We start from the raw sequence: 27,492 nt of genomic DNA on the forward strand, positions 1-27,492 counted from the left end.
GAAGCACTCTGGGATTCAGTGTGTGTGAAAGATGCTGTACACAATAACATTATGCTGTATTGTTTGTGATTTGCAGGCCTTCTGGATTTCTAATTCTGATTGCAGTGGTGGTTTGTGTTATTTGTGCTATGGCTGTGCTCAACAGCCTCAGCTGGATCAGACTTCCCTTCCAGCCCTTTCCTTCAGGATCTCACACCTCATTGTGCCCTGATTTACTGTTGGCTTGCTCCATTCCATGTGTAATGGTTGGAAATGCAGGACAGACCACTGGGACATGGATTTGTTGTGTTCTAGTGAAGGCTCAGGGCCAAACCTGGTGTCTGACTCCTTGTGGGCTGTGGGGCTGCCCTTGGGGAGAAATGGGAGTTGTGCTCTCTGGGGGTGGCCCAGGGAATATGTGAGTTCCACCCTCAGGAGGGGCTGTTTGGGGCAGCACTGAAGCAGCAGAATGAGCAGAGTGATGCCTGTGATGGGTCTCTGCTGAGCAGCTGGACACAGCCAGAGCTGGAGGAGCTCATCAGCCTGTTCCCTGTGGGACAGGAAGCACAAAATAGGGCAAATCTTGGGGCTGCTGGTGTGATGTGCTGTGCTGATGGATGGGAGGCTGTGGGAGGATGCTGGCTGCTGCCCACTGCTCTGCTGCCAGGATTGCTGCCCCAGCAACACATGGTCAGTCCAGAGCCTGTGCTTTGTGCCACTGTGGCTGCAGTTGAGGTGTCTGCAGATGTGGATGTGGCTTACAGCCTCCTGTGCCCTGCCCTCTGGGTGTCTCACTTGAGGATGCAGTGGCAGGAGCAGCACAGAGGGTATTAGGTGGGATGGGCTCCTCGAGCAGGGGTGCTCACCTTCAGTTTGGTCCATGCTTTTCCTGAGCCTACAGCACTGAAGCTTCCCAAAGCCACAGGTGAAGTTACAGCCCACAGTTTTTGTGTTGCTCTGTCTATCCAAAGCATAAGGTTCCCATCAGAGCAGGTTTTTCCCCTTGTCCAAAGTCTGTGCACAGTTCCACTTTATGCACCAAAAGCCACACTTTCATTTAGTGGAAGGCTCTGGGCTTGCAGCCTGGTAGAAACGTGGCCTTGCTGTACCATGCTGCAACACAGGACAAGGAGAGCAGTGACACAGCGCCTGTGCTGTTGGATTCCAGTACCCTGGGGCTGGTGGTAAGGCTGGGCACCTCCAGCTTCTCATGGTTTCCCCTTTTGCCTGGTCACAGGTACGCCATCGACCGCAGCACGGATGCCGAGAGGATCTTCGACATCGATGCCAAAACAGGGGCAATTGTGACAGGAAAGGTCCTGGACCGGGAGACAGCAGGGTGGCACAACATCACTGTCCTGGCCATGGAGGCAGGTGAGATGCAGGAATGCTGTGTGGGGCAGAGTCTGTGGGGCAGGAGGAGGAATCTGGGTGCTGCCATTGCAGGGGTGGCCAAGACGCGAGTGTTAATCAACACCAAAGTAAAAAAGAAAAATAAATGCAGCAGCACTGAGTCTGACATCTCCCTAGACAACCTAAAAATACTCTTCCTGAGCTGAGCATTAATAAGGGAGCATGGTCGAATAGTGTATTTGATGAACACTAATCAAATTTGTGTTATCTCTGCGCCATCTCTGCCAGTCATCCCTGCACAGCTTGCTGCCTGCACTCACACCTGCTGAGCAGCACCAGGGGCTCCCGGGGGGCTGTGCTCACATCACTGCCTCCCCCAGATCATCCTGTGCCCTGCTGGATTGGATGTCCCCTCAGCTGGAGCCCTGTGGCACTGCAGGACTGTCAGCACTTGCTTCTGCCAGAGCTCTCAGTGTTTGGGATTCACAGACTGTACCTGCACCTGGGTGTGGAGCTCTGGATGCCTCCTGTGTGCTTGGGGTGGTGCAGGCTTGGCACTGAAGGAATGGATGGGAGATCCTGGGGTGCAGCAGTGGGAAGGGACTATGGGAGCAGAATGTTCCAGGCATCATGCTAGGAAACAGAATGGCATTGCCATGTTCTTCAGAGTTTTCCATATTTTGGAGGTGCAAGTCACCAGGGTAGCCTGGGCCCTGCTGTGCTCTGCCTCTGCCCTGCAGTGGGTACCAGGGAGCTGCTGGGGCTGCAGAGCACCTCCTTATCCCTGCTGACATGTGCCAAGGCCTGTCTGTGTGTGGGCAGGAGCCTTCTCCAGGCTTTGCTCTGAGTGTTTCTCTGCTCATTCTTGAGTGTTGACACTGCTGTTCATGTTCAAGGAGCCAGGTCAAGGCATGACTCAGGTCCCAGAGGTCACATCCTGCCACCCACTCTGGCCAGGTGAGGGCACAGGCCCTGTAGCCCTGGGAGAGGAAGGGTTGGTGGCCCTGGCCAGACCCCCAGTGCCCTGAAGGGGTATCTGTGGCTCCATGGTGCATCCCAGTCCCTCCCTGTGCCAACTCTCTGTGCTGGCTGATGGGAGTGACCCCTGCACTCCTTGGCTGGGGCACTGTTGTGAGCCCTGCCTGGTCACATCCCAGGGAGGGCAGTCCAGCTGTGACCTGTGCTGGGGGCTCCATGGGGAGGCTCTGCAGGGAGGGGGGATGGCAGCATTGCAGCACAACTCAGCATCCAGAGGAAACGTGAGGTGACAAGAATCAGAAGGACAATATTTACACGCTGTGGCTAGGATTTCAGAACAAGTCAGTAAATGCTGCAGCTCCCCTCTGGCAGGGAAGCCTGTCAGCCTGGATTGCTTCAAAAGCCAGGGAGACTCTTCAGTGCTCTGACTTCTCCCATGGTGAGCTCTGACTCATCCGTTTTAGCTGCCCAGACATTCTTCCCAGTGACATTATCCTTAACGTTTTGTAATCATGAAATATTAATGATTGATATTGAATTTAAAGTACAATTTATGTCTGGATCCTCTGGTGGAAAGGGCAGTTGTAAAGGTACAGCCTTGTGAGTGATGGAGGGTTTGGGAGCAGGGCTGTGCAGCAGCTGTCAGGATGTGCCTGGTGCAGTGGGATCAGCCCTGGAGTGGGAGTGGGGAATGCAGGGCAGCAGCACACCCAGCAGTGCAGTTCCTGGCACACAGGTGTCTGTGGTGCCCACCATGGGCTTGTGGGGTGCAGCTGGATGCCACAGGGTTGGACATCACCAACTCCACCAGAGGCAAGTGGTCACATACTCTCTTTCCTCAGTGAGATGTAAACTTGGCACGAGGAATGGAACAAACCTAGTGGGAGTCCTGCTGCCCAGGATTGTGCCTCAGCTCGTTGGGGCTGGTGGGAAACTGTACCCACTGAATTCCCAAGGTGCCAGGGCTCACTTGATTCCCATGGCACCAGTAACATGGCCTGCAGTGTGTTGCAACAAGATACTGCATCCCTGTGGCCTCCTGGTCTGCTGTCAGAGCTGTCCTGGGCAGGGCTTGACCTCTGCAGGCTGAAGGACAGCCAGCCCCACTCTCTGTGTCACTGGCCATCCCCACTGGCTGTGTCACTGGCCAGCCCCACTCTCTGTGTCACTGCCCAGCCCCACTGGCTGTGTCACTGCCCAGCCCCACTCTGTGTCACTGCCCAGCCCCACTCTGTGTCACTGCCCAGCCCCACTGGCTGTGTCACTGGCCAGCCCCTCTCTGTGTCACTGGCCATCCCCATTCTGTGTCACTGTCCAGCCCCACTGGCTGTGTCACTGGCCAGCCCCTCTCTGTGTCACTGGCCAGCCCCTCTCTGTGTCACTGGCCAGCCCCTCTGGCTGTGCCACTGAGCAGCCCCACTGGCTGTGCCACTGAGCAGCCCCTCTCTGTGTCACTGCCCAGCCCCACTGGCAACCCTTGTTCCCACAGGCAGCCTGTGGGGCTCAGCAGCTCCAAACAGGAGCTCTGCCCCCTCCCTGGAGAGCCCTGTCTGGCACCCACTGCAGCTGCTGCAGAGACCGTGTCCAGGTTATTTCCCAGCTGTGGATACCAAGGTGTATTTGCCCCTGGAAGCAGGAAGAACAGCTGCAGAAGGTGCCCAGCTGTGCCCATGAGCTGTCTGGGCGCCCCAGTGGTGCCGTGAGGAGCAAGGGCAGCTCTGTCCCCAGCAGGAGCTGCCCAGGACCAGCAGAGTGCCTGGCCTGCAGCATGGCAGCCAGCAGGGAGCATTGGGGCTGTTCAGCTAATCTGGCCTGGGACCAGGCCAAGCATTTCCACAGATAAATCTTCATCTCCCTCGCAAGCTGTTTACCTTCCTTGGGCTAATATTAGTGATTCTCTTCCTGTTTTCCTCTTTGCTCATGTAAAATGATGAGGCCTTGACTGCTGTGTCCACTGCTGGTAATTGAGATGATAAATCTTCCTGCTGGAGACTGGCTTTAATCAGAGCATTGTGTTTGGATGCAATTTAATGACTCTCATGCTGCTGAGTTTGGGCAGGACTCAGGAGAGGTGAGAGCCATTTATGTTGCTTGGCTTAGCTGCTGCCTCCACTTTGCTTCCCCTCAGCTGGGGGCCACGTTTTCAGCTCCAGCCTCTGATACAGCCACCTGTCAGACAAGTCACACCCCTGGCATGCCCCTGCTCTGTCCTTGGCAGCAGCACTCTGGTTTGCAGGCAGGAGCTGCACAACAGCTCCAAACCCACCCTGTGCCCCAGCACCGTGGCATCAGGGCTAGAGAGCAGAGTGGCACATCCCAGACTTCTGCTCTGCATTTTCTTCTCCCAATTTGCTGAGATAGTGAGGAAATAAATTCCACTCCTGCCTCTTCTGACTTCCTTACTAATGTAAAAATTTTGAATTCAGTATTGTACCAATTTGATCTCCACACAGAAGAGCAGATTGGATGCTGTGCCCAGCAGTGTCCCTGAGCTGGTCTGCATGTGGCAGCCCAGGGTCACCTGGGCTCTCCTCAGACCCAGAGAAGCTGCTGAGCACTTTGGGGTGTGTGTGGGGAGGAGGGCAAATGGAATTTGCTGGACTGGGAGCTCCACAGGAGATGTTTGTGTGCAAAAATGCAAAGCGCTTTATTGTGAGATTGTGTGAGGTCCTGGAGGAGCAAGGGCTGGACCCTGGCACAGCAGAAGCCACAAGTCCCCTCCTCTCCTGCCACAGCAGGGGTGACCAAGCACTGTCAATCCCTTCCCATCCCTGGGAGCTGCTGCAGAGCTACAGCATTGCTGAGCAGTTGCCCAGAGCTGCTGGGTGTCAGTCCTGTGAGCACTCGGCTGTCTGCAGCTCAGGGAGAGGCCCAGTTGGTGTTTTGCATCTGAATATTGAAGAGGAGAATATTGTCCTGTTGAGATTACTTACTTACATGATTAATTAAATAAGGAAATACTCTGTGGATGAAGATTCCCCTGAAGCACGTAACTCTTGGCCTGAGGGTTGCTGTGCAGCAGGACTGTGACCATCTCATGCTCCAGAATCCTGGCACTGCCCGTCCCATCCCTGCCAGCCCTGTCCCAGTGCTGCCTGTTCTGCTACACAGCACCTGGGCAGGGTGTCTGGCTGAGCCCTGAGCCACGCTGGTGGCTGTGCTGGGGCAGGCACAGATGCAGCAGTGTGGAAGCACTGGGCAGAGCTCTGTCCCCCATGCACAGCAGCTCCAGTGGCTCTGAAATAATTCCTCCCATGTTGGCAAAGGCAGCTGCCAGTCACCAGCCTGGAGCTCCCATACTGCACAGCTGTGCTTCCAGCATCTCCCTCTTGTTCTGTGTATTTTCCATGTCTCTTTCCCCAGTCTTTTCAGATTAATAGCATTCCAGCTCCTGAAGGAAATGCAGAAAAACGGCATGTTTAATTTTAATTTAGGGAAGTGTTTAGGTAGCAGCCTAGTTTTCTCTCTGCTGTCAATCAGGTTTTCTCAAGGCTGACATCAATTAGTTTAAAAATATTGAATGTAATTTTGCCTGACACAACATATTGCAGCCACTGCAAAATATAATTTATTTTAGAAGAAGAAATAATTAAACTAATTTGCATGTCAGTCAGCTGAGCTGGAATACCGAGGAGAGAGGCTGCAATGGAAGATGGTTTTTCTCCCTTCCGGCTGCCCTCAGCCAGCACGTGCTGCCCTCGCCTCTGTCACGGGCCAGGTGAGCCCTGTGAGGGCAGGTGCCTGCAGCACCCCCACCACAGCCTCATCCACCCTCTCTGCTTCTCTTTCTGGCCCTGGCACCTGCCTGCTGAGCCTTTGCCCCTGTGCTGGGGCATTTTGGGTGCGTTCACACAGCACTGCCAGAGTTTCTGACCTCGCAGATGTGAGTCCTGTGTTAGTTGAGCGCTTTGTGCCTTTCATCACAGATGAGCTCCAACAATCTCAATAACATTTCTGACCATCGTAATATCAGTTTATGCCACTGTTAGAAAAAAACTTATTTCAGATGTTTTGAAGATAACTTCTTTCAAATACATCCAACCATTTTTCTTTTTTTCCACCCATAAATCCAGGTACTAGCACAAAGGATGAGGGAAGTTGATAAAGCATTGAGAAACCTTCAAATATACATTGTACAGCCAAAATAAAAAGAAGCTGATGTGTGCCTCACTGGAAAGGTAGACAAGAGTGTAGCAGTTGCCTTTCTAACCTCGATGTTGCTGGACACGTCAAATTTTGACCCCGTCACTGAGCCAGGAGTGAGCACGAGCCTCAGGCTTCAGCAGTTTTGGAAGGGCAGAAGGAGAGTTTTTGTATGACAGGGTGCATTTGGAAAGGTCACTGTCTCAGAGCTGTGCCCAGGGAAGCAGGACGTGAGCCCTGGCTGGGGAGGGCTGGGTGCAGGTCCCCGGCTCTGTGCCCAGGCAGGGATGTGACCCCGCTGCTGAGCACAGCCCTGTGCTCCTGCCTGGCTCTGAACACGCTGCTCACATCCCCCCTCAGGGGCTGGGGGAGGTGGACTCGAAGAGAAGCTGCTTTGCTCAGGATCACCTGGATGTCCAGAGCTGGCACGCACCATCCCAACAGTTCCTGGGTTTGGCAGCGCTGGGATGGGCTCCTGCTCTCAGCTGGTCCCACACTGGGGCCCTAAGGGAGCAGCTCCTCCTCTGGGTTACAGTTAGGAAGGGGAAGAGCTGGGGTCCTGGATTCCTCCTCCTCTCTCCTCTCCTCTCCGCCTGCTCCAGAGCTGAGCAGCAGGGATGGTTATCCATCTTCCTTGTGGGCTGAGGAGGGGGTGATGAAACGCTGTCATCCTCCTTCTTGCAGGAACTGAACCCTTTTTCTTCCTGCTCATTTGTGGGCATCAAGCACACACCCCTGCCGCCTCCCCGGGCTCCCTTCTCACCCCGCTGCCTCCCCCTTTCTCTCTTCCTTCAAGCAATTTCACTGCACCAATATGCCTTTTAAAATAACACATAGTTCTAGGCTTTTAGTCACGACTTCAGCCTCCCTCCCCCAAAAACAACTATCTAATCACCAGAGCAGCTGGTCTGGGTGAGAGGGAGTGATAACGTGAGAACCGGGTGAAGGCAGCTCTGGGGAGGGGGCTTACATTCCTGGCTAATTATGGAGCAGCGCTAAATCTCCTCTCCCCGGGGTCCTCCCCCACCTGATCAGTTGGGGCCACTATTAATGTTATAGACAAACAGGCAGCAGAACTCCTGCCTGAGTGTGGAGAGAAGCATTAGTTCTGTCACAGGTGCAGCCTCTGGGTAAAACAAAGGAGATGGAGTAAGAGGGAGTTCTCATTTCTGGAGATATATGAGGTGCTTCAGCAAACATCAGGCCCTCCAGAGTGATTTATAATCCTGTGCCACGGGCTCGGTGTCCCTCGGCAGTGTGTGTGCAGCTCAGTGATGCTGCAGTGAGTGGAGGTGTAGATGCTGCCCCATCCCACGTGCAAAGGGAGCCCCAAGGGAGGGGGGTCCCCAGGACCACTGCCTGGGTGAGGCTGGGCTGGTGAGTGCCAGGGTGACAGGGCTGCCCTCGGTCTCACTGTGTGCCCCCCTCATGCCAGCTGGTGGATGATGCTGTGTTTAAGTTTACCAAAAACCCAGTGTCAGCATAAGATGCTTGAGTCCCTGGGCAAGAGCCTCGTGCCTCAGTGGGGCACATTTGACCCTGGGTCACCTGGGCACAGCAGAGCTGGACAGACAGATCTCACCACCAGCCTGTGCCCTTAGCTGATGCAGCTGTTTCACATCCCAGCTCCATTTGCTTGGCCCTTGGATGTTGCTGCCAGTCCTGAGCACCTATAGATCAGGATCCAGGTCAGAGGGGGATCTCACATCTCAGTTTTATGTCCCATCTTGGTGCTGTTTTGCAGCATCACAGTTCCTGACCCTTATGGCTGGGACTAGCTTTGGGCTGCTCCAATTTTCCAGGGGTAGATCAGGTGGTGTTTCAGGACTCCTTGGCACACAGCCCAGTGGTTGGGCTTCCTTTGCAGGGTGCAGTGAGGCTGAAGCATGCTGCACAGGTGCTGCTGTCCTGCAGACAGTCTGTGCCACAGGCAGGCAGAGGTGCAGTGCTGGCAGCAGCCACGATGGCCTCAGGACAGATGGGGATGAGGGGGTTTGCTCTCTGATAGCAGCAGTTGTCCCTTTGTCCTGAAGCTCTGCTTCTCCTTCTGTTTCAGATAATCACTCCCAGGTGTCGAGGGCCTCTCTCCGTATCCGAATCCTGGACGTCAATGACAATCCACCTGAGCTTGCCACCCCCTATGAAGCTGCTGTGTGTGAGGATGCCAAGCCAGGCCAGGTAGCTAGAGTCCCCCAGCCCTGGTCTAGGGCTGCAGGCAGCACTCTGGACTAGTGCCAGCTTGCCCATCTGTCCCCTCCCGCCTGAGAGCCTTGGTGTGCAGCCCCTGTCCCAGTGGGAGTCACTCTGCTGCTCCCACTGAGCCACCTGCAGGGCTGAAGGCTCGTCCCTCTCTGGCTGCAGCTGGTGATGCTGCTGGCTGGACCCTGCAGTGGGACCCTGGGAGAGGCTGTGGGAGCAGCTCTGGTGCTCACCTGTGCCCTCTCCCCACAGCTGATCCAGACAATCAGCGTTGTGGACCGGGACGAGCCTCAGAGCGGGCACCGTTTCTACTTCACACTGGCGCCTGAGGCCACCAACAACCACCATTTCTCTCTGCTGGATATCCAGGGTGAGTCCTGCTGTACCCTTGGCCCAGCATCCTTGAGGCTGAGCAGCACCTCTGGCCATGGACAGGGAGGTGGGTTATGGTTTCTCTGTGCCAGCTCTGGGTGCTTTGGGCATGTTGCAGAGCTTCTTGTCAACCTGAAATGGTGGGACTGATCAGCTAACAGCTTGGATTTCCTCAAGGAGGCTCTGCCAGCTTTATTCCTCACTGCAATCAGCTACAAAGCTCCTCTCATGCTGTCTGGTTAAGCCTTTGGTATTTTCAGGGCTCTCAGTCCCTTTCTTGATGGGAAATCTCCAACCTGCCTGCAGGCAAGGAGATGATGTGGATTTATAGAAGAACACACTCCCATTTGGAGCTTTATGATTTATTCCTCTCCAAGGTAAATCCTGGAGCTTGGGTCATCTTGGGGCTGCCATATGGGTGGCCAGCCCTGTGCCCCTGACAAATGGGAGCATCTCCAGAGCCCTGGGAGGCAGTGGGGCCATGCTGTGGCCAGCCCACAGCCACAGTGGGTTCTCTGGGACACAGCCTGCAGAGCCTGATTCCCTGTCAGGTGGTGGCTCTGGGGTGCAGTTCCTCTGTTTCCTGGGGCTCATCCTCTCCTTTGGGACAGCCAGACAAGCAAAGTCTGTCTGTTCCTCTGGGCAGCTCTGGGGTTCTCTGCATCCCTGAGCTCAGTAGCTCATCCTGGGTGACTCGATGCTGCTGTGAGTGATGGGGTGCCATGCAGGTTCTGCTGGCTGAGCCTGGCTGCTGTTGGACTTTGCAGGCTGCACGTTTATGGACAGTAACAATCCAGAATAGTAGTTATCATGATGCTTCCTATTTTTGGTTGGTGTTTAAGGGGGAATTTAGGTGCTGATTGTAGCAATGGGTACAGCAGGGTCCCCTGTAGATACTGGGACCTTCTCCAGCCTCATGTACTTGTCACAGGGGCCAGCAGATCACATTGAAATTCTTCTTTGGTTTTGGTTGGGTTTTCTTTTAAAATCATTCTATTTCTCTGCTTTTGCAGCTTTATCTGCCGAAAGCCTGGTTTAGTTTGTTCTGAGCTTATCATAGGAGCCTTCTGCTGACGTAAGATCCTGCTTGCTCAGTTTGGTTCAGCATTACTAGGGATAGTCAAAATGGAAAAGCTTCAGATGTGATGGTAGCACAGCTGGATATTGCTTTGTGTCCTGGGCAGCACAGCTGTCCCTGACCTGAGTCCCTCCCCCTCTGCTCAAGGGCAGCTGTTCAGAAGACCTTTGCTTCTTATCATGTAAACAGGCTTTAATCCTCAGCCAGATTTTGCCCCACACCCAGCGATTAACTTCCCTCACTTTCTTTGGAAAACCATATGAAAATGTGCTTGAACACGCTGAGCTGCACCCGGGTGTCCATCCCTGCCCAGCCCCTGGTGAGGCTCCGAGCTCTGGGCCAGGGTGTCTGCCATGGCCAGAGCCACCACTGCTGTTTGCTCATCTGCCAGGGAACTGGCTGGGGGTGTGTGGGGCTTGGCAGGGGCTCCCTGGCTCTGTCTGGGGGATCCACCAGCAGTGGCCAAGAGCTGGCCTTGCAGGAGATGCAGGACACTTGTGCCACCATCTCCTCCAGAGCTGCTGCTCTCTTGAGTGGGATGAGGCTCTCGTGGCACAGGGTAACTCTTTGTGCTAAATGATCCCTGGAGCTTTTTGTGTGGTGTAACACTGCATAAAATGAGTAAAAGCTGGCATCACCTCCCGCCTCCTGCTCTTGGGAAAACAAATGTTGTTGCTGCAGGGTTATTCCCAGAGTGTTTGGAGACCCTCCCAGTTGCTGAGCAGTGCTGTCTTCCACAGCAAGAGGAGGTGGCTGCCTGTGGCAGATGGAGGCACCCCTCATTTCTAACAGGGTGCCTTGGTGCCACCTCCCTCCCTTTGATTTCTGCCCCCTTCTCCAGTCCATCAACGACCCTGGGTACTCACCTTTGCCCCTGCTCTCGTAGGTGACCTTGCTGCATCCTCCCTTGTGTTCCCCCATTGCTTCCCTCTCCTGCATTCACCCCTCTCCACCATGTACTTGTCTCTACTCCCCCGTGCAAATATCAGTGGTGACAAACTGCTACCACCAGCCCATCTGTTTCTTTGTACAAATTTGTAGCCAGTTTTGAAACGTGATTTATAAATATTGCTTTTGCAGCCAAGAACTGACACTGATGGATGTCAGCACAGATGGATTCTCTAAGCTCTTGCTTAAATCCTCTCTTTTGCTTTGCACCTACTTCACTTGGCTCCTTTGTGGCACCAGAAAGCCACCTCGGGGAGTGATTTGTTCTCAGGGTGGGGACAGCACTTTTGGGGCTCCCTCCTGGGTCCTGGGTGTGGCACACAGAGCTGTGCTGGCTCGGGGCTGGAGATGCCAAAACCAAGGGTGTCCCTGCAGACACATAGCTGAGTTACAGGTGATTGGCAAGTTGGGCTTTTGGAAACAGCACCATTGCCTGTTGGTGCCTCTCTTTCCCTGCTTCTGCTGTGTCTGAGGGAGCTCTCATACACTCCCTGATTCATCAGACAAGGAATAAATGTCACCTGCGGTAACAACAGCGAGCATCCAGAAGAAGATGCCCATCATATGGAGTGAATCAAGGAAGAGATGGAATTAGAGAAGCTGACCATGTTAAGATCCAACTGGTGCCATTCCAAAGGCATTCACCATCCCCTGTTTCCTAACTCGCCTTTTGCTGGGCCTTTCTGCCCTGAGAAAATTGATTACAGCAGGATCAAAGGCAATTAAAGCCTGAAATCATGTTCTCCAAGAAATGCTAATTGTGTTGGAAGGGATGGTAGAAAGCATCCAAGCCCAGCAACCTGGAAGGAGTGCTAGGTAATGTGGAGTGACACATGGAGCTACTGACTCCAGGGCTCAAGGGCTCGGCAAGCAGATGTCTGAACTCTCTGCAGGTCTCATTAAGAGCATGTAATGGGTGATAGAAGATCTGAAAATCCTAACAATCAAAAGCAAAATGTTAGGATTTGGGGATTGCCTGAGGATAGAGGAAGCCTCCTGCAGCCCCGCAGGGATGCCCCTCTCAGCACAAGCAGCACAGATGCTCGTTTGGCTGGGGCAGAGTTGGGGTGTGTGTGTGTAAAAGAGCATCAAACCTCCTCGGGGCTGAGCAAACAGAGAAGGAGCAGCAGCGGTGCTGTGGCCTGCTACCCAGAGAACTCGAGAGAAGGAAGAGGCAGAAGGGGAAACCAGGATGTTTCTTCTACCAGCTGCACCAGCGGGGGCTGGAGGAGGTCTGCTCCCTCGGGGCAGCTCTGGCAGCAGTGTGCCTGCAGGCACGGCCAGGTGCTCCTCCCCAGAGCTGCTGTTCCCAGGCTCTGGGGCAGCAGGGCAGCTGCTGGAGAGGGGGAACACAGGCGCTCACAGGGCCCTGGGAGTGTGGGAGAGGGAAGGGACATCAAAATCCCTCCTGCTCTGCTAGCGCGGTTTGAGATTGAGTTATGAGAAGGATTTATTAGTTCTATCTTCAAGGCTGCCAAGAGCCTCTTTGGAGAGGGAGTCTGGGAGACTTAATTATTTTATTATTCCTAGTGACATTAAGCTACCACCAGAGTATATTGCCTTTCCAAAGTTTCCCCTTAGGGCAGTATTGATGAGTCCCTGTGTGTTCAGCTCGTGTCAGTTCCTGCCCTGCCCAGTGTCCTGCTCCTCAGGTGGACAGAGGGGCCATCTCCTGCCCTGTCACACAAGGTGATGTGATGTAACACAGGATAATGTCACTGCGTGATCAGAGAGAGGGTGGCAGGAAACCTACGAAGAAAATGTCAATTTGTGCAGCAGGAAAGCAGTGATAGTAAAAGGTTTGGATTGGGGCATCAGAGGACACTCAGCACAGCCTCAGCAGAAGGTGCAGCTTTGTAGGGACTGGGCAGGAAACCAAGTGTGGAGACCCAGAGTCGTCTGTTCAGGAGAGCTGTGGATTAACGTCTGCTCACATTGCAGTGCTGCTCCTGAGAAGCTCTGCTCCTCAGCTCATCACCCCAGAAATGGATTTGGCAGGAAACTGCTGCAGAGGAAGAGACACAAGGGCTGTGGGGCCAGGGCTGCCTGGGCTGTGCCAATGCAAACAAATCTGCACCGAGACACATCCCAAAGCAGCTGCTGTGGGTCAGCCACATGTAGAGAAACAACTGCACCAGGAGAAATGACAATTGTTTTGTAGGAGGTTGCTTTGCATGCATTTTCCAGGAAACACATTCCAAGATCTGTGCAAAATTTTCCCAGATCTGTGATCAAAAGGACTACAATCGTATGGCAGAGCACTTTTTTTGGAGTATCTCAGAGGGGAACACAGAAGTTTGTGAGTGACAGGGGTGCAAACACCCAGCAGAGAAGAGTTCATGGTGGTGGGGGGCAGGGGGTGGTGGGCAGGTGTTGGAGCCATTTCAGTGCCAGAGGCAGGTGGTGCCTGCCAGGCTGGGCTCTGGCTGTTGAGCCTTGGTGAGCAGTTTCATTGCTGTACATTTGAAATTTCTGTGTATCTCCCTCCTGGGATGAAGGGCGCCTGCCACCCTGTTCAGGAGATAAAATATAGTTTCATGATGTTTAAAGTAACATTTGTAGCTGTGATTTTTGTGGCTCCCTTGCCTCAAGTTTTGGGTCACAGGACAAACCCTCAGCCCCTTCCTGAGGCAAGGTTTCTCTTAGCAGACCTGTCTGTCATGCTGCTGTTAAATTTAAGTACCACATTCTTTATTTTGACTTGGTGGGTGGCAATATTTCTTTTTCAGTGGTGCCAGGCTGCCTAAACTGTCTGGGCTGAGCTGAGGTTGGTGCCTGCCCCTCTGCCACTTGCATGTGCAGCTCCCCTTGGTTTCTAGAGACTGCTTCTAAAAATACAGCATGCCTTGTCGCAGGTCCCTCACAGGAGCTGGAGCTGCCTGTAAACAGAAGGGAGTTGCCAGCCTCCTGCTGCATTTCCAGAGAGGTTTGGTGCTACCCCTGCGTTTACACAGGGCTGAAGAGCAGCTGGGGGAGTTCCCAAGCCCTGTGTTGCATCAGCCCTGTGTGAGGGTTGGGCTGAGCTGCAGTGGAGGTGCAGGGCTGTGTGCTCAGGGATCCTCTGAGCCAGATCTGACCCCAGCCCCAGGCTGGTGACCTGGCTGGTGTGACAGTGACAGCAAAGGTGACCTTCCTGGGCTGTGGCCAGAGCCTGGCCCTCTTTCAGCACTTTGGTCTGTCCTTTTTGTCCTGTGGTTTTATCCCCACTCCATCCAGGTGTCTGAGGCTCACTTTTAGCTGGACTAGCTAGGAGTTAGTCCTGGTCTCTTGCTGAGATAGTGCCATTAACGTTATTTATATCCCCCTGCTACACTGCAGCAAGGAGGGGGGACCAGCACCAAATGAGATCTCATTACCTTTGTGCAAACGATTAGCATAACAATAATTTTTTTTTCTAGCTCATCTTTAGCAGGCCACAGGCAGCTCTGAGGTGCTGCTGCCACCGCACTTGGTCCAGCCTCCTTGCCCCCAGGGGCCAGTGCTCCCCTGTTCCTGCTGACACCTCTGCCCAGTTGCCATGGTGCTGCTGCCACACGCTGCTCCAGGAGTCTCAGCCACAGTGGCAGGTGTCCCACAGGACAGGAATCTGTGCTCTGCGGTGCCACACACACCCTTTGGGATCTGCTTCCTGGCTGACCAGCAGATTTTCCATCCTGGCTCACCTCCTGTCCCCACCATGCCCTGTGTGCTCTCGTGCAGCCCCCAATCCATACAGCAATTTCCGTGATGGCAGCAGCCCAAGGGCCAGAGTTACTGTAGATGTCTTTTCCAATGGAAAGGCTGATTCATAGAGAAAGGGGATGGTCTGGCATAAATCAGCTCTGATGAGCAGAGTCTGTAGACAGCAGCACCTTGCTGTGAGTGGCCAATCCATGGTTTATTAGATAAAGGCTGCAGACAGTCAGCAGTGGCTTGTGACACCTGGCTCCAATTGTCACCTGCTGTTCAGCCCCATCCTGCCCATGCTGCTGCTGGCTGGCAGCCTGCAGCACCCCTGAGCAGGGAGTCAGTCCCAGTGTCAGTGCCTGTCCCTGCCCTCCCTCCCTGCTCCTGGTGGGCAGCAGCTGCTCCTTGGGTTCATCGCTGGCACCAGGGCCCTGGAGGGCCCCTGAAGTGGCTGTGTTAATGGGATCTTAACGAGTTGTGCTGTGCCAGCTGAGCCCCTCAAGCAGCAGGGTGTAAGCAGATGGGGAGGAGGATGCCTGACTTGGCTGGGAGGCTTGGAAGAAGCTCTGCCTACTCCTTCAGGAGTTACAGAGGATTACAGGGGTATCTGGCCCTCTGGCTGAGGCAGGACCATTCACTCATGGCTTTTGGCTTTGGAAGAAACAGTGTCTGCTCTTGCAGTCTCAATGCCACCTGCAGACCCTGTCTGTTCTTGTGTACATGTCAGCAGCTGATTTTTGTCCCGACTCTGTGCCACTCTCAGAGGGTCTTTTGGAAGTTTTTCCCCTCTCTCTGTGCCACCTGCGTTGTTTGTCAGCGTGGTTCAGACACTCATGTGCTGCTGCTGCTGCTGTGCCAGGCTCACTCCCCGGTGTGGTGACAAAGGAGATGCCAGGCTGGTTCTGAGGTGCTGCTGGCAAAGGGGAATGTGCTGGAGTGGAGCTGGCCATGTTCAGGCACTCAGGCTAGAGGGGGGCTGCAGTGCCAGGGAGCCATGAGCTGGGTCCATGTGATGGAGGAGGAGGAGCCCCTGGCAGATGCTGCAGGCTGTGATGTGGGGGTGACTTTTCTGAGGTTTTGTTTGTTCCCTGCAGACAACACGGCAGCGGTGCACACGCAGAGAGTGGGCTTCAACCGCCAGGAGCAGGACGTGTACCTGCTCCCCATCCTGGTGGTGGACAGTGGCCCCCCAGCCCTGAGCAGCACAGGGACCCTGACCATCCGTGTGTGTGGCTGTGACAGCACCGGGGCCATCCAGTCCTGCAACAGCACCGCCTACGTGGTGTCAGCCACGCTGAGCCCCGGCGCCCTCATCGCGCTGCTGGTCTGCGTCCTCATCCTGGTTGGTGAGTGCCTGCCTGTCCCCTGAGCCCTCCCTGGCCTGGCCTGTCCCTGCTCCACTCCCTCAGCATCACGTGAATGTGGGCACAGAGCTTCTCTGCATCTCCTCCCTGGTAGCTGCAGCATGGACCTCAGCCCCTGCTCGGGGACCAGTGGGGAAGCTCCCATGTTTGCCACAGCTCATGGTGCTGGGCTCCACAAGGCAGCCAGAGCAGAGTTCCCTGTGCCAGGCAGGTGTGATGCTGCCCAGCAGAGCCTGGAGAGCTGCTGGCTCTCTCCCTGCCTGGACAGGCAGGAGCCAAGAGCTGCCATGCTATGCCCACCGCAGGTGTCTCACAGCAGATGGGGCTGTGTGATCTCAGCGTGTGGTGTGGGGCACACAGGCGTGCTCTTCCCTGTAAAGGTCCATGTTAGAGTGTGTGTGAGTGTGTGGGCAGGATCAGAGCTGGGCTGTGGTCAAACCAGAGTGCTGCGTAGGTCAGAGCCTGTACCCGGTTGCTGCCTGACACTGGCACAAGCTTTGCTGGGCACGGGGAGTGTGTGCATGTGAGAAGGGGCTCTGAATGAGGGGTGTTGCAGTGCCCTCAGGTTTAGCACAGGACAGTTGATGGATGCAGCTACTGAAAGCCCTCTCTGGCCCCAGAGCTGGCTCCAAGGCTTGTCCAGACACCTGTAGGAGGCTGCACATTGTTTGGTGAGGTATCCTCTCCTTGGCATGGCTCCACTCCCTGTCTCCTGCTGTATCTCCGTTCAGAAAACCCTTTCCCACAGGGTGCACTTTACGCTGGTTTCATTTTCCAACGCAGTGCAAACAAATTTCTGCCTAATTGCCCAGACAAATAAAGCGCACATTGGTGCTTTAAAGGTGATGGGCTGAATGGATGATGATCCAGGACACAGCTGCGGCTCGCTGCTCAGGCCCTCTGCCATCTGCTCCACATTCACCCACCAGCATTTAGCTGCTGCTGTGAATCATGCACCCCTTTTCCTGCTCACCTTCTGCAGAGCCCATCCATTTGTCTGTCCAGCTGTGTGTTTATCCATCGTTCCCTCGGTGGTCACACTGCATGGCAAGGGAAGCTCCTGGTCTGCCCTGGAGCCTGGGCACAGCTGTCTCCAAGCCAGTACACAGCAGGGCTGCTGCTTGATGAGCCTGGGTGATGGGAACCCTCTGGCATCCTGGCAGGGCTCCCTGTGCCAGGGGTGCTGTGCCTCCACCCCTGCCACCAAGCAGGGGTCGTCCCTGGAGGAGCACAGCGTCCCTGAGACTCTGCACCCCTCTGACTGTCTCCTTCTTCCCCAGTGCTGGTCCTTCTGATCCTCACGCTGAAGCGGCACCACAAAAGCCACCTGACCTCTGAGGAGGACGAGGACATGAGGGACAATGTCATCAAATACAACGATGAAGGAGGTGGTGAGCAGGACACAGAGGCCTATGACATGTCAGCCCTGCGCAGCCTCTACGACTTCAGCGAGATCAAAGCTGGTGATGGAGGTGGGGGGCCAGGAGAGGGGGGCCCAGGCAGAAACCCATCCTCGGAGCTCCACGCCCTTCCCCAGTGGGTGCAGAGCCCAGACCTGGACTTCTCTGTGTTCAGAGACTATATCTGCAGGAAGGTGGAGCAGGCGGATGAGGACCTCTCTGTGCCGCCCTATGACTCGTTCCAGACCTATGCCTTCGAGGGCTCGGACTCGCCAGTGCCCTCCCTGAGCTCCATCAACACCTGGTCCAGCGGCTCGGAGCAGGACTTCTCCTACCTGGGGGGCTGGGGGCCGCGGTTCCGGCAGCTGGCAGCGCTGTACGCGGGGCGCCGGGGCGGCGAGGACAGCGAGGAGTCCTAGCTGCCCCTGCAGCCCCTGGCTCCGGCCACCTCCCAGCCGCCTCCTCCGGCTCCAGGCTGAGGGGCCACACGGGATCCTGTGCTCCTGGGCCAGACTGCACAGCTGCCAGCGAGAGGCTGCCCCGGGGACTGCTCCTGTGCAGCCCGGGTGGGCTCCGCACCCGCGTGGGGAGCCCGGAGGAGCCACCGGGGTGTCCTCATCTCCTCAAAGCCAGTCTCCATTAAAGCACTACGCATTGACTTAAGAAGGAGAAAATCTAATTCAAGAGGGTTTGGAGAGGGTTTCTCCCCCACAAATTATCATTTAAATAGATCTGTTCGGTGATCCCCATCCAGGAGAGGAAGAGCAAACCGGGAGCCTTTTGTTGTCTAAATTGTTTTTGTCACTTGAGTCAGAGCATTTAAAGAGCTTTGATTTCTTTAAGAGCTTTCCTTGCTGAGGGAAACAAGCTTTTAACTTCTGTTCAGATTTTCCCCTCCTAAGTTTACTTGCTTTTTGAAGTCTTCCTTCTCGCTGCTCCCCGTGGGGCTGTCAGCAGCCCCCGGCTGCGGGCACGGTGTTGGAGGGAGGATGCCACGCTGGGATCACATCCTGCAGAACGGCTGCTCACAGCTTTCCTTTCCGTGCTGCCAGTCACTTCACCCCTGTCCGGTGATGTGAAGGGGATCCCCAACACTCCCTGCACAGCAGGCGTTGTCTGTGAAGTCCCGGTGTGCCTCACAGCCCCAGTGGCAGACAGGGATGTCCCACCTGTCACCAAGGCACGATGTTGTGTCCTGGGCCACAGAGCAGCTGTGGTGCTGGGCAGTGCCATCAGAGCACCACCCCCAGGTGGGCTCTGCCAGCCCCTCACACAGGACCCGGGGTTTGCAGGGCTCCCAGCCAGGCACTGGCTGTCACCAAATGGTGTGAGCTGCACAGGGCAGCAGGCAGGATGTCAGCGCTCCCTGGCCCACAGTGGCTGGGGGAGAGCTGCATCCCATGGAGGACCTTGCTGCAGGGTGCAGGAGAACCCTGGCCCCTGGCTGGGAAGAATAATTCCTGCTTGCACCCAGCTGACAGCAGAGGATCACCATTAGCAACAGAACATCCCAGGAGATGTGTGTGAGGCCAGAACCTGCTAGCACAGCTCTGGGGCCGAGCTGGCTGCAGGTTGGGCAGCACATCTGTGACACCTCAGGATGCCCAGGGTGTCCCCAGCCCAGCACAGTGTCCTGCAGCAAACCAGCATGGCCTCCCAGCAGGACGGCTTTTGCATGTAATTCCTGGGTTTGGGAGGCAGGTGAGGAAGGTGCCAGTGGGATGTGCCATTGCTCCTTGGGCTGCAGATGATGCTGGAGGAAAGCACTGGGTGCCCAGTGCCTTCCCAGCCTGCCAGCTACCACAGGGAAAACTGAACAGCCTGTAGAGTGATGTCCTTGCACAGCACCTCAGGCCATCCTGGCTGGTGCAGTTCCTTATCTGTCCATGTTGGGAAAAAAATCAATTTTATCATTGATAGGTAACTGATACGGTCTCCCAAGGCCTGACACATCCTGGGCTTGTCATTGGGTTTGTCCTTTTAGTTTAACTACAGCCGCTGTTTCTCTCTTTGGAGAAGGTTTAACTGTAGGTGTACCTGCGTGTCCATTTCTTTACTGTGTGTTGCTTCCCGGCTGCTGCTTTGCTCCTTTGGCTGCAGCACGAGACCCAGCAGCAGAGAGGGACAGGATCAGTGCCTGCCCTCAGCTGCTCCTGCCCACTGCCACCTGTGCAGAGCCCAGCTGGGCTCATGCTGGTGCCAGGAGCCCCTCATGGCCTCTCTGGTCCCTCCGAGGAGGCGACGATGCTGCGGCTGGCCCCTGTGCCCAGCGTGCTGCTGGTTCACTGTGATGATGCTGGGGAGGCAGCAGGGCCCTCGAGTGCCAGCTCTGGCCACACCATCCCGCACCTCCAAGCAGGAGAACGGAGAAATCCCTCTCTTTCCTCAGGAATGTGTTCGTGTTTCCCCTCTGGGCTGCAGAGCTGAGCCCCTCGGGCACTGGCCCTTCCTCTAGCCAAGTGTTGTGCAATAGCAGGGCTCTGTCCTAGCAGATGGGGTCTGACAGGGTAGGTGTTTAGCACCCCTCCCATCCCCGAGCAGCCCGTGCTCCGCATGCACTCACGCTCGCGTTTCCCTTTCTGTAAATACGGGAGGAGCAGCGCGGTGCCCGCGCCCCCTGCCCGCCCCCGCAGGGGGAGCTGGCAGCTGCCACCGTGTCCCACGGAGTCACTTCGGTTTTGTTTCTCTACCCAGATGAAATTAGAAGGTTGATTTCCTCACCCTTGTTATTTATTTTTTTTTTTCGGAGGTCTTTCTGGGACCTGGAAATAAATTATTTCCTTGTCGTCTAGCCTGAGTCTTCTGTGCTTTTTTTTTTGTCTTTTTTTCCTTTCCTTGCATTGCCCTGTCATTGTGGTCCCTTTGGTGCCCTCCACGAGGGGCTGGGTGGCTGATGGGCCATGGCACAGCCAACCCCTGCAGCAAGTTCCCACTGGCACGATGCTGCATCTCTGGCTTCTTCCCATTTTTCATTGAAATGCTCATCAGAAAAAGTTTCTTCAAGAGAAGGGTCATTTTTTCTCTCTGAACTTGAAAAAAATTAAAATGAACAACGAAAAAAAATGCCCTTGGTTTTCTCCATCCCTTTCAGGAGAAGGTTGGGTTGTGCTTTGAGCAGCCCAAACCATTGTATGATTCTGTAATTCTTGATGGATTCAGTACAGCTGAGCATTGCCAACAGCTTTGGTACCTGACCCGTTCTCATTTTGGTGATGCCGTGTGTTACAGCAGTGTTCAGTTACTGGCAGCAGCTAAAAAACCCTCCTTCAAATTCAGTTTTAATACTGAAAAAATCCAAATAAATGGCATTCTGGCCTGACCCAGCTAAATCAATTGCTGATGGTTTCCTTGATGGTCAGGGGCTGGGGAAAGATCAAGGTGCTCATGGCAAAGAAGGGCCATGAGCCTGGGAAGCCTCACTGAGGTGGCTGCAAATGCTCCAGCACCCATCAGAGTGACAGTGGCACACCAGGGAGGGCTGGAGCAGGCACAGAGAGAGGGGACATGGCCAGGTCAGCAGACAGAACAGGCAGACTTTAAACTGCTCCATAAGGGAACGCTCATTTAAACAGCATCTTACAGTCCTGGCTCCAAAACAGGATTATTGTTCCCCCAGGTCTTGAGTGTTCCCTTATCCTTCACCATCCCCTTGCCTCCACTCCATCCTGCTCCCTTGATTATTCACTAAATGTTATGGAAGAAGCATCTGGTGACCTTTGATGACAGCAGTTAGTGGAAGCTGTGACAGAAGGGGGAAGCCTTGAGGCCAGAGGGTTTTCCAGAGGCACAAGGTGTGCTGTCAGACCTCAACATCCATGCAGTTTTCCTTCTCACACTTACAGTCAGTGCCTCTACAGCTGCCAGCCTGGAGGAAGCATTTCTGCCAGCATCACCATTAACTGCAGCATTAATTGCCCCCTCACAGCAAGTCAATCCGTGCTGTGGTCACAGCCACCTGCTCTGGCAGGTCTGCACACTTGGCCCGTGGCTGTTTGCAAAGAGCTTAGTGTTTGTACCCAGGCCCTTGGCAACAAGAACTCTCATCCAGCTGCAGCTCTCCAAGTCCTGCTGTCCCACTTCAGGCACCCAAACACTTCGGGATTCTAGAGGCTGGGGTCTGGAGTGTTCTGGGAACTCCACATTGAGGAGGAGGAGGAGGAGGTGTCTGCAGTCACTGTGCTCATTGCAGTGGGGGTGACAAGTGCCTGGCATTGAGTGTGAGCCTGTGCTCTGCAGGAGGATTTGCTTCTTGTATATTGTGGGGAAATGGAGAGAGCTCAAAGCAACAAATTGCCAGTCAGAACCAGACCCTTCACTACAAAAGAGGAGGATTGTTGAGAGCTTTGATTGCAGAAGCATCTGTGAAGATGCTTGAATAGCTCCATGCCTCCTCAACACAGCCCCTTCTGAGGAAATTCTTCCACAGCAGCTTCTCTCTCTCCAGCAGTTGCACAACAGCCTCCTTGCAGAGCAGGGTAAGGGTAGGGCCCTCTCCTCCTCCTCCTCCTCCTGCGGGAGGGGAAGCCAGTCCTGCTCTGCAGATGATGTGACCTGTGGCTGTCTGCTGGCAGTGCTGGCCGGGGACAGTGGCACTTGCCCTGCCACATTCTGAACGGGTCCTACAGGGCTGGTGCTGCTGTGTCCCATCAGCCACGGGCTGCTGCAGCCCCTTTCCCATCCCCAGCACAGGAGGCTGCATCAGTCACCTCCAGTGCCTGCACTGAGCCATGGCAAGCTGCAGAAGGCAAGGTGTCCAGGTCCCCTCTAGAGAGGGATTTGCAAAAGATGGATGTGATCTGCTGGGATCATTAAAAGGAAGTGAAAAAAGGGCAGTGATACCTTCAACCTCAGGAGGAAAATCCATCTCTGGTAGCTGAATGTAGCAAGGCTGTGTCAACCTCTACCTCCCGTTCCCACTGGCAATATCTTGCTCTGGAAGGTGATCCCTTCTCTCTCCATACCCTCTGAAGCTGCTTTATCACCAGAAAGCTGACATCTTTTAACCACCTCCACCACAGCTAATATCCCAGCCCCCTACATCCTTTCATTTACCCAGCCCTTGAGCTTCTCTCAGGGTTGGTGTCAGACTCTCCCTGCTCAGCAAAATCTCTGTTTTACATCTCTGCCCTGTGCCTGGTGCAGGCAGCAGCTCTGTCTTGTCAGGGCTCTCTTGCTGTCACAGAACTCTGGTTTGTGCTGTCTGCTTGCTGTGGCTCTGCTGCCTCCCAGCCCATCCCAGGAGTGTTCCCAGTATCTGGAGATGACCTGGCTTTGTGCTCAGCAGCAGTTCTTGCTCCCCTCTCACTGCTGGGAGCAGAGCTGTGTTTCCAGGCAGCTGTCACAGCTCTGTCACCACAGCCAGAGAAGTTGGAGAGAAACAAAATCACTGAATTTCACTTGGCCCTGGAATTGTGCTTCTGGGCAGTCAGTGGGGGGCTGAGACCACCCCTCACTGTGTGGAGCAGCCAGGGCAGGGTGGTGGAGGGCTGGTGTTCCTGCTGCCAGCAGGACTGTGTCCTCTCAGGGTGCTGGTGCCATGCTGAGCAGCCAGGCTGGCCATCACCTGCCACTCACACATCCCAGCCTGGGCTCTCTCCAGCCCCACAGTTCCTTTCCAGATGAGTGTGGATTGAATGACCGTCCTTCAAATTTTTAGGGAAATACCTTTGGCTTTGCAAAGCTGAATCCAGCATGGGTGGGCAGAGTCTGAAGCAGTTGGGATACACAACAAAACACAACCAGGGCTCCCCACACAGCAATCACACAGCCCTGGCTCTCCCATGGCCCATCCAACCCCACCTTCTCGGGTTCTCTAGCTGGTCAGAGTCACCCCGAGATGCCTTAGAAAGTCTCTTTTCCCAGCCTGGCACTCAAAGAAGGAGTCAGAGCTCTTCAGTTCCTGGTCTCAAGGTTGTTTATTGCTTCTCATCTATAGAAGCCTTTCTTCTGTCCAGCCAAGGTCCATTCAGCAAGACAGTCAGAGGCACTCTGCTTGCTCCAGGGTGGTGTTATCTTTTTATACTAAAAACTACTGTACAATATTTACAATTATTTTCCCATACCTATCACCTATGTTAGACAGTGAGCTTCTACCTTAAACCAATCTAAAAGTGCCAACATCACTGCAGAAGATGGAGGCCAAGAAGAAGAAGGAGAAAGGCTGGACATGCCCAGATTCCTCCATCTTGCCCCCTGAACCCCCATTCTAAAAACCCCAAAAAACTACTTTTTCACCCCATGATAAATTCACTATCATTCTACTTAAACTATTATGGCTTGCAGACCTTCATCTAAGGTTGGTAATTTTCCCCACAGGTCATAATCAAAACCACAGGTGTTCTGGGCTCTGTGCAGGGTCTCTGAGCCCCCTGGCAGGGGTCTTGGCAGTCCAGGACAGCCAGAGGGATGTCCTGAATTCCACCAGCACCTGCCCTCACCAACACTGGAACCCAGCTGTGAGGGGTCAAACCTGGCATTTAACAGCATGACATTGGGCAGCAAGAAAGGGTGAGAGCAGGAGCCCAGTGCCTTGGTGTTTGCCTCTCTTGGGCTGTGCAGAGTCTCACCATCCACCCACCTGTGCTGCTGTGCCCATGGTTGGGAGGCCAAGTGGTGAATCTTAGACATCTCTCATCTGTAGTCAGTGACAGCAAGGGTTTGTGGCTCAGGGTTGTTAACTGCCCTGTCCAGCTACACTGCAGGTTTATAGACATCCATTTTTCATCTCTCTCTCCTTCGCTGCCGTGGAGGAGCTGCTCAGGTGAGCATGAATTGGTCCAGCTGTTCGCTGGGGAAACAGCCACCAGCCATTTCCAAGCACAACACATCCCCTTAGCTTGTGTTTTTCACCGTGGTAATTGGTGGAGTTTTAATCCCTGTTCTGCCGGGGGAAGCACGCGTTGCCATCCACCCCGGCAGAGCCGCCTCCACCGCGGTCAGGAGTCACTCACCTTTAGCCAGGAGCAGGCAGCTCTTGAAATCCCTTCACACCGCACGCAAATTAGGCATTGAAAACACTCATTACAGGCAACATGACACGCCTTCATTATTCCAGAATAATTGTCTGAAAAGTTCAGCTCGCAGCACAAGCTTCGCTTGGTGCAGGAATGTGATAAAAAGAAAACAGGAAGTGCAATCAATGCTTGTAATCCTTTTAAATAAAAAGGTACTTGCTAGTAGCTGCCAACATCTTTAAAAAGCTGTGATTTCCCCGGAGAGAGCCCTTATCAGTTATGACTGCGTGTCATTCTGGCAGTCTGACAATCCATCAGACTTCAGTGCCACTGACATTAAGAAGCCAGGCGTTAAGATTATCACATTTACCCGTAATGTAGCACAGATTGCGTTGACATTTGGGAAGTATTCCACCACAGGAGCTATTTGACTTCAATTCTTTCTTCCTGAAGAAAAAAAAACGCTTTGAAATACTCGAGGGCAGGAGCCTGCTCTGCCTGCAGCATGCTGGCACGGGGAGCAGGAGGAGAGAGAGGGTGCACAAGCCATGACTCAGGATGTATCCCAGGAATTCTGCCCTCCTGTTCTTTGGCTGCACCTGGCATGGAGCAGGCAGGTATTTGGGTTGGCTGAGGAGGGTTCCCTTGTGCCCTGCCCTGAGGCAGCTGTGATTCAGTCTCCACAGGGATCCAGAGAGCAGCACCATCTGCTTGCACCCCCCTTCCTCCTCCTGGCACTCCTCCTCCTGAGAAGGCCTCATCTCCATCCACAGTGGAGAGGGGGATATTCCAGGCTAGGCCATGGAAACAATGGTAAATGACCTAAAATGAACTGATTAATCTCTTTAAATAATTGTGAAGCCGTTTTCCAGAAAAAGTTAATCTACTCTAAATGGCCTTGGTGTTTTTCTTGGGCTCCAATCAATACATAGTCGCTTGCTTTTCATGTGTAATTCACAGTAATTGCAAAAGAGCATTTTCTGAAGAAAATGACACTCTGCGAGCAGAAATGCAAAAAGACACAAGGGCCAATTGTCTTTAAATCCCAGCACAAGGCATGCTGTCAGACACATTGGTGAGCTGGAGGTGCTTCAGCATCACAACTCTGTGTCCTAGGTTCTTCTCTGGGAAGCTGCTGGAGGTGCTGGAGCGTGTTGTGTCCAGATGGCTTGATTTGGAATCTCATCTGCTTTCAGGTCTGGCTGCCAGGGCCCTGGCCTGTGGACCCCTAGCCCACCAGATGCACAGAGAAGTTGGCTGCAAGATTACAAGGTTAAGCAGAGACGCATCCTTTTCCTGTCACTGCAGACATTGCTGGGATCCAGAGGCAGCCGTGCTCCTTGCCAGGCTGGCCCCTCCAGGGCTGCACCCAGCCATCACCCAGGGCCTCTGGGGCCTGGGTGGGTCCTGTGTGCAGAGCTGGTGCAGTCCAGTGCAGATCACATTGCCAGGCCTGTCCTGTCTCTTTCATCTCCTGTTCAAGTTTCCACCACCCACGCTCGCTTCATCCACGTCCAGCCTCGAGCCATGGCTGCCTGATGGTAGGACAGGCATCCCCTTCCAAAGTGTCCATTGCCTTTCCATCATATGCTGTAAAACCAGAGCATAATTTTCCAGGATGTCATTCTAATTCTACTGAGAAAGCTTATTACTTGTGATTTACCCATAAAAACGGCCCGGTGACTTATGCTGGTGTGTCTGTGGGTTTGCCCATCAATCCATCACAGCAGCAGCAGGCTCTCCTCAGGGCAGGGGGAGCAGATCCAGGGCTGAGGTGAGCATGCCACTGTGATTGACACGCTGCTTTTAACAGCCATAAAGCCTCTGACATATTCCTTTTGGCTGGCTGCAGATCCGCACTGCTGAGCTCCAGCACAAATGTCATTAAAACATGTTCTACCCATGGTACCTATAAATAATTGAGGCAGCAGGTCTGCACTGAGCTCTATGCTGCAGCTTTCTGCTCCTCCAGAAGGAGATGACCTCTCCTTCTCCCACTCACCATCTCAGACATGAAGGGGCACCTGACACTTGTCCCCACACTGATTTCTCTGCTGCCTTGGCATGCCATGCTCCCAGGGCTGGGCTCTGGGCTGCTCCCTGCAGGGAGGTGAGTGCAGACCCTGGGGCTCCAGCCTTGCCTTTCCTGCCTCCTGCCTGGGGCACTGCCACGTGTGGATGTGTGGGGAGAACCTGGCATGTGGGTAGAGGAGCCCAGTGATCTCAGGGACTCAGGAGCAGTTCTGGCTGTCAGTGGCCACCACTTTCCAATCTGTTGAAGTTTCCAGAGCTGCCCAGGGCAGCACCTGCAGGTGTCCCTGTGCCAGCACATGGCCAGCACAGTTAATGCTATCTGAAATAGTTTAATGTACTCAGATGCATTTCCAATACCATCACTAAATGCGTGGAAAATTTACAACCCGTGGCTGAGAGTGCCTGTTGCTGCTGTGGCCTTGGAAGCACAATCCATCCCTGAGCACAGCTCTCCTCACTCACCTGGCCATGAGTAGTGGGAGCATCCTGTCCCCTGTGAGTCCCACCACAGTCCTGTTCACCAGTCAGACACTCCAGCCCTTCTGCAAGTCCTGGCACAAAGGGCAAGTGCAATCCTTGCCTGGGGCTCCTGCAGGCCTTCAGGCATGAGCTGTGGGCTGGCAGATGAGCTTGCAGGGAAGGCTTACCTGTGTGGGATACTCATGTAGGACACCCATGAGGGACACCAGTGGGGGACATCAGCAGATTGCTCTGTCCCTGTGGAGAGGGGCAAGCTCCCACCTTCAGCATCAGCCCCCTACACCTCCCATCACATGGTTCTGGCTCCCTTCATGCCCACGAACAGGTTTTTTCTTTCCTTCCTTCTCATGACAGCCACCAGCTCCCCCGTAGCAGTGGGAGTCATTAGCAGGCGTCACGCTGGGAATGTGCAGTGTAAATATGGAGTGCTGATATCCCACTTTGCTGTGCTGGGAGCAACAACCTCAGACTCACCCTGTTCCTCTGGCAGCAACCACCCATCAGCCTGACCCTGGGTGATCCACAGGCTCATTCCTGCTCCCTGG

General features: G+C 54.4%; 1 protein-coding gene across 1 annotated transcript in view; it reads left to right on the plus strand.

Moving 5' to 3' along the window:
* Positions 1 to 20,271, plus strand: part of CDH22 (cadherin 22) — a 77,971-nt gene extending 57,700 nt beyond the window's left edge. Inside the window, exons 8-12 of the mRNA XM_036395540.2 lie at positions 1,217 to 1,353; positions 8,510 to 8,631; positions 8,905 to 9,022; positions 15,811 to 16,062; positions 17,361 to 20,271. Coding sequence (XP_036251433.1) covers positions 1,217 to 1,353; positions 8,510 to 8,631; positions 8,905 to 9,022; positions 15,811 to 16,062; positions 17,361 to 17,899 — 1,168 coding nt within the window. The 3' untranslated portion in view covers positions 17,900 to 20,271. The remainder of the gene's footprint in view (positions 1 to 1,216; positions 1,354 to 8,509; positions 8,632 to 8,904; positions 9,023 to 15,810; positions 16,063 to 17,360) is intronic.
* Positions 20,272 to 27,492: the final 7,221 nt, after the last annotated feature.

This window comes from Molothrus ater, chromosome 17 (assembly GCF_012460135.2).
Source record: "Molothrus ater isolate BHLD 08-10-18 breed brown headed cowbird chromosome 17, BPBGC_Mater_1.1, whole genome shotgun sequence".
Lineage (NCBI taxonomy): Eukaryota > Metazoa > Chordata > Aves > Passeriformes > Icteridae > Molothrus > Molothrus ater.